General features: G+C 39.6%; 1 protein-coding gene across 5 annotated transcripts in view; it reads right to left on the minus strand.

The window, feature by feature from the left end:
• Window positions 1-13,239, minus strand: part of RAP1A (RAP1A, member of RAS oncogene family) — a 64,414-nt gene that overhangs the window by 18,190 nt on the left and 32,985 nt on the right. For 2 of the 5 annotated variants that reach the window (XM_067558809.1, XM_067558810.1), the window contains 2 exons: window positions 13,172-13,231; window positions 3,738-3,821 (listed from right to left, as the gene is read on the minus strand). In XM_067558809.1, the coding sequence (XP_067414910.1) occupies window positions 3,738-3,794 (57 nt within the window). In that variant the 5' untranslated portion in view covers window positions 3,795-3,821; window positions 13,172-13,231. Of the gene's footprint in view, window positions 1-3,737; window positions 3,822-4,634; window positions 4,696-13,171; window positions 13,232-13,239 lie in introns of those variants that run through there. The other 3 variants (XM_067558811.1, XM_067558813.1, XM_067558812.1) reach the window with 2 other exon arrangements.

Raw genomic sequence — 13,239 nt, forward strand, 5'->3', positions numbered from 1 at the left:
AAATTCTGCATCATGTCAGCACCGCCAACCATTCAAAATCATGAGCCCCCGCCCCACACACACACAAAGATTTTTAAAAATAATAAAATTTGGGTTTTTAGGTTTTGAGCCTTCAAGGTTCACGTTATATTTTCAAGATTTTCTTCGTAACCCTGAGGGATAGAAAGTTATTTATTTTTTAAAGTGAAAGCTGAGTGTCCCACAAAATCTCACAAAGGAACTGAGCCTTAGGAAAACCACCAAATATTGTGAGACTCGCGATAAAATCTGGAAGGTTGGCAACACTGAAAAGCAGGTCTGTGAAAGCCTCTGTACTTATTCAGAGCATCTTGGTCTTATTAAAGTGCAGTAACTTAGACTGTATGCTCTTTAAGGCAGGAACAATTTTTTTTGTTCTGTGTTTGTATGGCGCCTAGGGCAACGGGGTCCAGGCCCATGATTAAGGCTCCCAGATGCTAAGATAACACGAATAAATAAAATACGAATAGTGACACATTCAGAGAGAGACCAGGATTTTAGAATGACAGATTTAAATACTATCTGTAAGTCATTCACCATTTAGTACTTTTGTTTTTATAAAAATCAAAAAATGAATAAAAACCAACGAGAACACTACACCAGACCCCAATTTATATTAAAATAGAAGAAAGGAGATAGCCCTGGTTTCAAAGCTGAAGTTCTTTCCTCTGCTATGCATGCAGTCAAAGTGAAACCAGGATAGGAAGCTTTTGACATGGCTGGTGTCTGGACATCCAGTATTTATTTTATTTTGTAAAGGACCTCTATATTTTTACTCTGTTCTTTTAGGGCTTTTGGATGGCAACTTTTGCTCTTCCTCCAACCATACTATGATTGTCTACTTTTCCCCACTGAGATGCATGAAATACATGTTCACCTATTCCAGGGCTTCACAATTTTTTTCCATAGCATATCTGAATAGAAAGGCATGTGGATTTAGACATTTCCTCTCCCATTTGTGATTGAAGAGCATCCCTGCATTTACTTATATAGAAGAGTGAGGTTTTTAGCATCTTTTAATGTGATTTAATAGCAGAAAATAAGAAGACAGTAGCACCGAGTGTAAGTAGCCAGATCTCTGCCCATCACAATTTGAGAAATTCTGAACTGCTCTATTTTCAGGATGGTTGTTTTGGTTTGTTTCAACCAGATACCATTACATAATCTAAAACTTGGGTTTGTGAGCTACTAAATTCTAATGCTAATCTGTCACTAACTTACTATGTAAATACAGGTAGCAGCCACCTCCTGGGCCTCATTTTCCTACTCCATTAAATAGGGATTAAACTTACATTGCAGGATTGTAGGGAGCTTTGATTAATATTTTTTAAAAATTTTAAAAATATAAAGTGAGGGATAAATGCCAACAATCTAGTATTTATCACTGCCGACTGAAAGGAAAAATAAATAGATCAACAATCTCTCCTGCCAATGTGTTTTACATAAAAATTCTCTTCAGTCACAACCTTGCTCTTACAGCTGCCTCACTTTGTTCAGGTAGAAAGCTGAGGTGGGGTGGGGTGGGGTGTGTGTGTGTGTAAAAACAGAGCTCAAACACACTATTGCTCCTAAACAGATGGTTTCAAATTTTGAAAGAGTAGCATACAGCTAGGTATCTGCAAAAGGCAGACAGAATACCTACTGGTTTCTTTTAAACTAGGAAGAAAACAATTTTCGTGTTAAGAGAAGATTTCCTGCAGAAAGGAGGCGTGTGCCCTCACACAAAAATCATTCTACCTCACATGGTAAGCCTATTCTGTTGTCTAGACCCCTGGGGGTCTGCAGACTACGTCTACGATTTCCAAAGGGGTCTGCACCGCCATTCAAATGTTTTAGGGGTCCTCAAATGAAAAAAGGTTGAAAACCACTGGTCTAGGAGGACTTAAAGTCTCTTTTCTGCCATTTCTCTATCACACTGTATGGTTGTTGTCTCAAATGTCTCTTCAGATAGAAGATCCCAGAAATACCACTGTAAATTAGATCATTAGTAATGCAATAAGCAATGGTGTTATATAAGGCAACAGGAGCCTAATCACAACAGGCAGCACTCCTTTACATTGTGGTGAGATTTCTTAATGGTTACTCCCAAAAAGTATCAAGAGACTTGTTTTTGGTTAGGAGGCTAACACCGGAAAATGTGATTCATTCATGACTCAAAAAAACAATTGTCTCTCATTTGTATACTGTTAATAATTTTCCCATGTTTGTAAACTGGTCTTTAACAAAGGGGCACTAGAACCTGGCAGACTACTCCCAACCTCTTATCCGTCTACTGTGCTATCCCGACACAACTCATTCTGTAATCAAACATATGGTGCATCTCATGAAGAAAGTTACTAACTGAATCCACAGGGCCTGATTTTCAGAAGAAACTGTTCAAACACAGCTCCAGCCAAACAGCCTGGGAGCTGCAGAGGGTCAACACTTCTGAAAATTAATTCTTTTTTTCACCAGGTACAAGAATGCCCATTACATAAAAACATCACTGTATTTACGGTTAACTACACTGTGGCTCTATCTATGTAGTATTCTTCATCTTCCAAGCACTTTACAATATTTGCTGATCTCCACACCACTTTCTGTGAGGTAGGTAAGTAGTCCCCGCACTTTATATGTAAGGTAATTGAGGCAGACAGGGGAAGATAATTCAGGATTTCCTGACTCCCAGACTCACCGTGCTCTGTTACTTATGTCACTCCCCCTTAACATGGAACTTGCTCGTTTACTCATTTTGTGTTTTTTCCTATTATACATATGACATTTGCAGCCAGACGCTGGCAATTTTACTTTCTCACTGATTCTTCAAAGGATGTCACTTGCCATTAGAAGGGAGTAGAAATACATCACACAACAAATGACTATTAAAAGAAAGCTTTAAAATAATTGTGTATTAGTTACTATTACAGGCTTTCTGTTGTACTGCCATTAGAGCCAGAAGGCACAGCAAAGAAAAGTGTTGCACAATCAGCATCACATTGGGAAGTAGGAGTTGAAACAAGAAAGGAGGCTTTGCAGTGAAACACCACTACATTGTATACTAAACTTTCGTTCAAACGCGGAACAGAATATAAATAACAGCCTCTTTCTAAGTCATACATAGCTAACTGCATGTTCAGTGCTGAAGTCTCCATTATAGTGCACTGGCATTGCTGTCAGCACTGCAACACAAACCACTGAGAAGCAACACTCATACTTCAGGAGGGAGCAGCACCATCAGTCCACTGTTATTCTTCTACACTACCAGTGGTCTGCTGTTTCCTGCCATAGCAGTTTTAGTTTAGTTCCATCTGCAATGGAAAACACACAGCCTTCAAGGTAAGCCACCTATCCTGCGCCTGAGGCATCACCAATTCACTATCATTCAAGCCAACACGCTGTGCTTCATTTTATTCTAGATTACATGCTTGCCACTTAGAAGAGATATATTTATACGCTAGGTTATATATGTAAAAACTAAAAATGAAATAGTAATTTAGGTCTTTTCACTGAAAATAATCTCAGTGCTCCACCTTTAAAGATTTGGAAATTTTAAATTTAATAAATTTACAACTACTTGAGCAGTTCAATAGCGATTATTCAATATACTGCTGTGTATGTAGGAAGTAACAAAAATGTCCCCATATTATAAAATAAAAATATTTGCCACCAGACGTTGGTATAATTTTTGAGACTGCCCTCCAATGTGCAATTTTCAAATCATTTACTGAGTGTCCACTCACCAAAGCAGACTTCCCCACGCCTCCTGAACCAAGGACCACTAACTTGTACTCACGCATGATGCGGTCTCTTCAAATTCAGGCAATCTGAAATATAGGGGGAAAGCATGGAATTAGGAGCAATGTTTATAAGCATAACCTCAGAAACATTACATGTTTTCCCAAAGAACCACTGTCATAGCATGTTTATTTGTGAGATAGACTATTTTGTATAGCTAAGCACAAAAATCTCTTCAACAGCAGCAAAAAGATTTTTATTTTAAACCTGGGTACCTATGCGAATGTGTCCTTTGATGGCTGTAATTTACTGTACTCAGTGCATTAACCATCAAATTAAAAAAAGAAGCCCACAATATTCTTTTCACCAATATCTTCAGCAGGATGCTGGTATATGTACGAAATCTTTTTATCGTTTCTATTCAACACAGTAATATCATATGGGCTCGGATTTACCTTTTGTTCGTTTTATAGACTTTAAATTATTCAAGTATTTCAGGAAACTTGTGAGAAGTCTGACTGCGGAATTCATTTCTGGAATACTGAAAAGTAAATCTTTTCTTTCAGGTGTTTGGGAAGAAAGAGGGTCAAATGTGGAACTTTGATGGTGATAATGGCTTGTTGTAATGATAAACAGCCATCTTGATATATATCCATCCATTAAAAGGAACAATTCTTCCCTAAAATCTAGCTGCACAAAATATTACTACCTGCTTATGGCACCTTTTCCTTCCCTTCCCTTCCCCCTCCCAACATTTAATTGCATAAAACTACAAGCAATTAAATAAGAAAATTGAACCAGTGAAATGTAAGTACAAGAGTTCACTTCACCCACCCACCCCCAACAGGGAATGATTTAGGAGGTCAATATTTTCTTTCTGAAAAAGGTCAGGCCTAACTTACTGCTGCCAAGTCAGAAACCTCTCTGCTCTTCCAAGCAATGCCTGTGCCTTTTTATGGAAATCTCTCAACTCCCTGAACTCACTACGCAGCACCAGAAAATTTCTCACTCTCATCAAGATGCCCTGAGAAATAAAGAGAATGACAAAGCCAGTGATAAACATTTTACACTATGTTTACATTATAAGCCACGCTTGGCTGCCCCATCAACAGAGCCCAAGCAAACAATTACCTCACCAGCTAATTATCTGTTCATTCTTCCCCAAGTAAGATAGCACTTTCTTCCCAAGTAAGGATTCAGAAATATGAATGCTATGAAACTGGATTGGTTTAGTTTCTCAAAGGGATTTCAAACTAACTTTGCCACATGATTTATGGGCCTTTCTAACTACAGTTTTACGTTTTGTTGTAAAAATAAAGATGTATTCCCTGTAACTGATATAAAAATAAGCCAACTTGCTCACTGGAGTTAACAGTGTACAGGGGGCATGGACAGTGTTCCCAGCTCTGCCACTGATTCACTATGTGACCTTGGACAGCTCATTTATAACCTGTCTGTGCCTCGGTTTATACATCCATAAATTAGGGTGAAGCATGTAACCTACTTAAATTCTTGAAAAGAAAGTTGCTCCATGAACATAAAGTATTATTAATGGAAAACTGGTCCTGAATTCCAAAGATGCTCTGTAGCTAAATTACTTGGAGTTTATGTTCTTGAACAGAATGACATACATCCTCATTTGTTTTAAGTTCAAAAATGACGTAGGGTGAGAAAGACACAAAACTAAAAGCATTACCTAAAATTACCAGGAGGGATAAAACAAAAACAACAGGTCTAACTTGTTTTGATTAGAGGATCAAACAGTCCCTCACTATAAAAACACTAACAGAAGCACTGATGGGAATATGCAAAATTTTGTAAATGTACATGCACTTTTGAACACATCCAGTTTGCTCAAACCCTAATCTGCATGTGCAAGTCAGAATCTGTGTGCACGAAACAAAATACATACGAAGGTGTACACCGAGAGTAGCACGTGCATTTTTTAAAATGTAGCCCACTGAATTTATTGGCTCTGAACATCAGGAAAGGAATGGATGGCCACTTCAGGACGAGACTTTATTTTAGAATGTTACGTTTATAACATTTTGCCCTGGGTGGTAGGACAGGATTGTGACAGAGAAGTCAATCAGACCCTGGTGTACTGCTTAAAGGTCTAGTTTCCTCCTACAGTGCAATATGTCTGCATACTGCAGTCCTGCTGCTTAAATACTCAATTTTAAGCCTTTTTGTTGTAACACACTTGACCTGTGATCCAATGTTGAGTAACACACACAAGAATGGTTTTACTTAATCTCTGTGTTTTATTACTGTCTAGCTTTTAAGCTAGTACAATTTACAATGGATCTACCTTCCTCCTGACCTACCAAAGTACGTAGGTGAGTCCTTATGTGTGTAGTGGTGGGGGGAGAGACACGGGATGGGACAGGGGAATGGGTGTTTTCTGGATCAGGCCCTTAATGCTCAGTTTTAACAGCTGAGACAGTACTGCAGTGAGCTCATCACTGAATATTCACATGAAGCTATATTAATTTAACAAAATGTATCCTAATAGATTAGTACAGTGCCACAGGAAATTAACAAACTACACTTGTCAAAATAAATAGAAGTAATTTTAGCATTGAAATACTCTTGGGTTTTTTGCTTATTCGTTCCTTTTACTCATTCATTTGCAACACTTGATTATCTGCAATGGGGCTCCCAGGCAGTGTTAGCTGGTAGAACTCTTCCTCTACCACATTTAATGTCAGTGGAGAAAATTATGCTGCATTAATTATTGCAAATATCATCTCTGAAGTCCTGTCCTCTGAGACAAAAAAAAAAAAAAAAAAACCCCAAAAAGGAAAGTGCCACTAACATTTTTAGGTCAGGCTGATTTATATAGAAGGCTACATTTTATGGCCACTAAGGTATCAATACCCTTTACAATTAGAATTATATAAATAAATCTTGGATACTATATTTAAAGAGCTAATACAGTAACAACCTACAAGAATTCTTTACAGAAGTAAGATTATTTGAAAATCAGCATTTTGAATGAGACCAAAATACCCAAATAGCTGTCTACTCACTGTGGGATCTGGGTGACTCTCAAACAACAATGAATTTATCTTTGTGTTTGTGAAATAGGAAAGTATTATCCCCATTTGCAGATGCAGATATTGAAGATGAGAGATTAAGTGACCTGCCCAAAGTCACACAGGTCTATGGCAGAGCTGGTTATCGAACCCAGTTTGTCAGAGTCCCAGACCAGTGCCTTAACCACAAACCATCCATCCATGCTTATGTGGCGATAGATACACAATACAACACAAAAATCAGAGAGAAGAAACCTGTTAGGCCAAATCTCGTCATCTACTCTGGTCACTTCCTTTTAATTAAACATAAAGATACATAATTTATGAATGCTGGACACAAATCAGAATCTCATACGTTCTAGTATGTATGTCATGTGGCTAGTGTGTTTTACAATGTATGTATCTGTAGCCACATAAAAGAGTAAAATATTTTGCAAATTACTCTGTTCACTGGGCCCTATGGAAAAAGCACTCCAGCTCCCTGCAAAATTACCCCAGCAGCTCTTACCGAAAGAAGAGTTGCAGCTGATTCTCTTGACTAGGAGACTGTCTAATGAGTGAGTCACTGTGGTTCAGTGGTACACAGACTGGGAGTCAGCACTCTAGGCTTCTATTCACAGCTCTGCTACTTAATCACTGACACGCCTCAGGCAAGTCACTTCCCCTCTCTGTGCCTTAGTTTGCTCTGTACAATGAGGCCAATGATGCCTCCTTCGTAAAGCACTTAGAAGAAAGGCACCCTGCAAGTGCTAAGTGTTGTTTATTAGTAGTAGTAGAAGCCTCACTCCACGTTTTGTAGCTTGAGGCTCTACCTATTAATTCACACAGGACCATGCTAAACCTAGACCAAACCAAATCTCTCTCTCGAAGCTGCAGGTAAGACTCCACCCCCTGCTCTGAACAGGAACTCTATCCCAATGCAAGTTTCTCATGCCAGGCAGAATGGTCATCTACTCATCTCTCTAGGTATCCTTATGCCCCCTTTGCTGTGATATCAGAGCACTTGAATGCCTTTTTTTTTAAAACCACATTAAAATCAGGATTAATACATTCTGTGTCTCTCTGATCTTTAATGGCTTAAAGTAAGTAGTCCTCATAAGTCTGTATATAATTGCATAACTATATCTAAACAGGAAATACTAGCATTTTGAGAACAAACTGTCAGAGCACTTGGTAATATGGAGGAAGGGAAAGGAAAGCAAAGCAAACCAAGAGTCCAGAGCAGCCAAGTCTGGTCTCAACTACTATATCCTACAAAGGCACAAATCTTTTTTTTTTGGTTGGTGGTGGAAAAGCAGGGTAGCTAGGGAGAAGTGAACACGAAGGCAAATTGATTTCTATGGTACAAAAATTGCAAGAACAAGTTAAGTTATTAATGAACCAGACCACAGCAGCAATGCACGCAACGCACTAGGTATACAGAAAATCACAGGCAATGTTACATGCAGGCTCTTTCCAAAGGGAGTACATCCTCTCTGGGCTGACCAGTTAAACTAAAGTTTATGCAACCCAGAGACTGAAAAAATACTTGACGTAGTCCTCGCTACCATGTTAAGCAAGTCACTGGGGTCCGGGGAGGTCTTCTCACATCCAGTCCAGTGCCCTATCCATTACCTATCATGACCTGAATTTGACACAGTTGTTGGTTTTTTAAGTCAATATGCCATTTTAATATTAAAGATGCATCCATGTTTTCTTTGCCAATTCATTTACATGATTTTGCACCTATCACCCTTTTGATTTGAGCCTCATTTTCGAAAGCTGTAATATGCAAACAGTACAAAGGCCAGGTCTACACTACAGGCCTATACTGGTATAACTATGTCACTCAGGGGTCTGAAAAATTCACACATCTCAGCAATGCAGTTATACTGACCGAACTCCTGTGTAGACAGTGCTATGTCGACAGAAGAGCTTCTCCCGCCAACATAGCTTCCACCTCTCAGGAAGGTGGATTGACTACGGAGAAGCTCTCCCATCAGCACCGGAGCATCTTCACTAAAGCAGCATAGCAGTGCCATTATAGTACCGTACCTGAAGACAAGGCCTTACTCACCCGCCTGTGGCTGGGACATTTTAAGTGCTGTATCTCAGATCTTGCCTATATTCAGTATCACTGTCCTCCCCCACCACCCAGATTTTACAGATGGGGAACCTGAGTAAGAGAGGTTGGGATCAAAATTAACTTTGGGTGCCCAATCTTACACAACTTAGGGCTGTTTCTCCAGTGCTGATGAGATGAGCACCTGCCACTTCCATAGACTTCAACTTTGTAAAAACTGTAAAACTAAAATCAATCTGTAGAGGATTCTCCAAGTATGGCAACTTCAAATATCTAAAAACATGTGAACAATATTTATACTCTGAAATTAGCTGGCAATATGTTTTTGGTTAAAGTTTTGAGCACAGTTTATTTACGTAAGTTCTTCCACTTGAAAATTTCTCTGAGTTCAGACATTTGCTTCCTTTTTTCAAAACCATCATTTTGGACTGAAAAAAGAAGGGGGATTTCTGTTAGTTTAACTGTGGGTAATATGGAAAGGAAGATCTATTCTTAGGATTTAAAAGGAAATAGCTTTTAAGGGAAATATAAAAGCAGTTTATTTTATCCAGTCTACCCTTTCTTTCTATAACTCCACACTCTGTCCCTCTCATTCAAAAGCAAAGTAATCAAGTTAAGGCTTAGATTCACTTCTTATTTATAGTAAAAAATACATGCGAGAAAGTTTCAGACAGGGGTATTACAATAATTACTTCTCACTTTTCTACAATATATCCCAGCTACTTCTTTTGGATGCAAAAGGAAGCTAAGACCTTGCGCACTTGTGATTAATCTAGGTACTCATCTGGCCTGTTACTGTAGTATCTGAATGCTTTAATTATCCATGGCACTTTTGCAGGAGTATTAATATCTGTTTATACTTCACCAACAGAGGGCTAGGGGCTTTTCATACAGGCATTATTATGCAGTATCCTGGTCAGCTTTTCATTTGGATAATTATATTATGCCCATCTAAATTCCCCTTACATTTCAGTTAAACACAGTATCATTCATTTTCACCCATAACTTTGTGTAGTGGTACTATGTGCTGTTAAGCAGTGACTACATTTCAGTGGTGTATGCAGGGATTCCTCTGGTTGAAAAGTACTTCTTTCAGCTCAGTGATGGAGCACATTCATTGAGCAGTTTAAGAAATCTGTATTGCTGCTATCCATGCTGTGGATAAATAGATTTTTTTTCTGTTCTTTGTCTTTAAATGAAATCAGTGCTTGTGATGGGTGCCAGATGGACAACCTGGGAACTGAAATCTTCTAAGTAAAAGTCCTCCCTGGGGAACTGAGTAATATACCGGCACTTATTTTATAAACATCCAGTTAAAAGGGCCAAGAAAGCCACTAGGCAATCACAACAGGCACCCTTAAGATATAGGGCAAATGCAGTAGACAGCATTTTGACCAGCATATGTTTAGTACTATATCAGTCAAATAGGACAGGATTAAATAGAACTGCCCTACACACATGCACAAAAAGCTTACACACATGCACAAAAAGCTATCTACTGTATTTAAAATAGATACACAGCAGGGCAAAGGAATGATTTCTGATTTATTAGGCAGCTGTTGGAATAAGCAGCAACCCCAAATTACAGAATATTTGAGAAGAGCAACAGGGCAAGTCTAGGCAATGAAAAGGACCCGTTTCTAGAAAAACAGAATTAAATCACCCTCTTATTTTCTTCTACTATTACTGTCATAAAAGACAACTTTCTAGAAAGCAACAGAAACTGGGACATTTTATTACTTATGCCAGCACCCACAATGTGCCAGGTACTTTGCAGACATTCAAGAAGGCATGGTCCCTGCCCTGTGCAGATCACAGTCTAAAGACAAATGGACAAATTAGGAGAAGGGGAAGAAGAGTGTTATTTTAATACAAATTAATTAGATGAACTGTAGACAGCCTGGTAGAAGTGGGTCTTATAGGGTATGTCCACACAGCAAAAAAAAAAAAAAAAAACCCCACACAGCATGGCAGTGAGTCTCAGAGCCTGGGTGACTGATTTGGGCTCACGCTATGGAGTTATATATATCACTGAAGCCTAGGTTCTGAGACTCAACCCCCCATCACTAGGTGTCACAGCGGGGGCTCCAGCCCAAGCAGGAACATCTACACTGCTATTCTTGGCCCCAGAACGTAAGCCTGAGTCAGATGAGCTGGGCTCTAAGACTTGATGCTGCGGGGTTTTTTTGCAGAAAGACGTATAGCCCTAGTTGAGCAGAGCACTCAAGCATGTGCGTAGGTCCATCCCAGCGAAGCACTTGAACACACGATTTAACCCCAAGTACTTTAGCATGCGTTTAAGTGCTCTGCTGAATGAGGGCCTAAATAAGCAAAGTGTTAGGGGACTTGCACAAGGAACTGAGGAAGGCATGCAGAAGGGCCATGCAGGACAAGACCTACAGGGTATGTCTCCCCAGATATTAAACACCCACAGCTGGCCCAGATCAGCTGACTCAGGCTTACAGGTTGGGGCTGTAGGGCTGTAAAATTGCTGTGTAGATATTTGGGCACAGGCTCCCGCCCAAGCCCAAACGTCTACACAGCAATTTTTAACTCTGCAGCCTGAACCCAAGCCAGCCAACCCAGGCCAACCACGACCATGCCTCAGGTCTTTTATCCCAGCGTATATATACCCAAAGAGCACTGCAGGAGCTCTTGACAAAAAACAAACAAACAAAAAAAACCCTTTTTTGCAAAAATGCAGCAAAAAAATTGAGACATGATCCAATTAAAGTAAAAGGACAGAACTGTTGCTGACTTCCATGGGACCGGGATCGGGCCTGTCAATTTTGACAATTGTTAACTCAGTATTAAAGCAGAATGAAAACTGTTTGTGGGATCCCAAATGATTCCATGTTTCAGCACGACAGCAGATGCCAGAAGTAGCTCAGAATGCCTGTTTTAATTACATAATCTCTTCACACACATCGCACGCTGTGAAAGATCGTGTCCTATCAGGAGAGGGCAATTTTATTTATTGCTCAAGTCAAGTGCGGTGGCATTCCAGGTTTAAGAACTGTGTTGTTTACCAAGATAAGAATTTAATACATTTGTTGCAAGTACAGAAACATGCAGATTTGAATGGAAAGGGCTGATCAAAGGGTGGAACATACTATTAAAGGCTCAATCCTGTGAAGGGTGACAGCAATGACAGCATGCAGCTCTTAAACAGCTCTCTACATCTTCAAAACACTCTACAAGCACTAATTATTCCTCATATCTGCCCTGTAAAGTAAACAAGTAATGTTCATTTTGTACTGCACAGTGGCCACAGAGGAAGAGGCAAGACTGTAACTTGAGCAGTGGACAGGGAGCCAGGAAATCCAATCCATGACATGTTCCTTCAGACAGTTAATATTTCACGAAAGGGCTCAATCCCATTTTCACACACATCTGTGCTATGTAAAACCAGCTACTGTGCTTGTGCACAGACACAGATAGATTTTACACAAGATTTAAGTAAATGCATACACTGAAACACTATATAAGCGGGATTGGAGGGGAGGGGGAATTAAGACATCTGTCAGCCAGTCTCTATTTTCAAAAGCTTTACCTGCAACCATTAAGAGGATTTAAATACTTGTGACTTTATAATAAATATGAGGATTGTCTTTGGGAAGCCCTTCTGGAACTCACAGCTGGTCCAACCCCTTTTTTACACCTCCTTCCCAAAAAACCCTAGCAACTCACCAGGAAATTCCTAACATGGGGGGGGGGGGGGGAATGGGGGGAAGCCAACCCAACCCAACACTGAACAGATGTCAAGCATAAGAATTTCTCACTAACCTGAAATGTGACGCAAGCTCTTTCAAACATAACTAGATGAGTACAATTTTATATGTTTGAATAAGGTGGTTTACATTTGGTTGGTTCCCCCTTCCTCCAGCAACTGTTGATGGAACCACAAGTAACATCAGGGGAGTGTCTGTTGCTAAGCATGTGGAGAACGGGGCAGAAGCGTGGTCTGAGGGTTTTGCATATCCTGATGAAATGTGCAGCATGACTGAAGACAAGTCCCCCCATTTAAACAAGACAGTGACAATGGACTTTTTTTAAAGCATAGTAAGTATCCACATTGCTGATTGCCCCTGAAAGAATCTAGAGTTGCCTTCAAAAGGGCATGGCTCGCACCACTATGGATGGAGTTTGGAAGAAGTAACACACACCTCCAACTTTTTGTAAGTGCAGGAAACAAGGTTTAGATAGTTTAAAAAAAAAACCAACCACTTGTATTATAAATTAGTCATTCTTAAACTTCCCTTCTTGCCTCCCCAACCCCCACACTTTCATAATTGGCAATCTCATTTGAATATATGCTGAGAACATGAAAAACTCATACCTTGGCATAAAGATCTTTCATCAGTGTTAACAGCCCTACTGGAGGTGTTTGCCAAGCTCCCTACAAGG

Source organism: Emydura macquarii, unplaced genomic scaffold (genome assembly GCF_026122565.2).
Source record: "Emydura macquarii macquarii isolate MOO-44397 ecotype Brisbane River unplaced genomic scaffold, CSIRO-AGI_Emac_v2 contig_2184, whole genome shotgun sequence".
In the NCBI taxonomy this organism is placed as follows: Eukaryota; Metazoa; Chordata; order Testudines; family Chelidae; genus Emydura; species Emydura macquarii.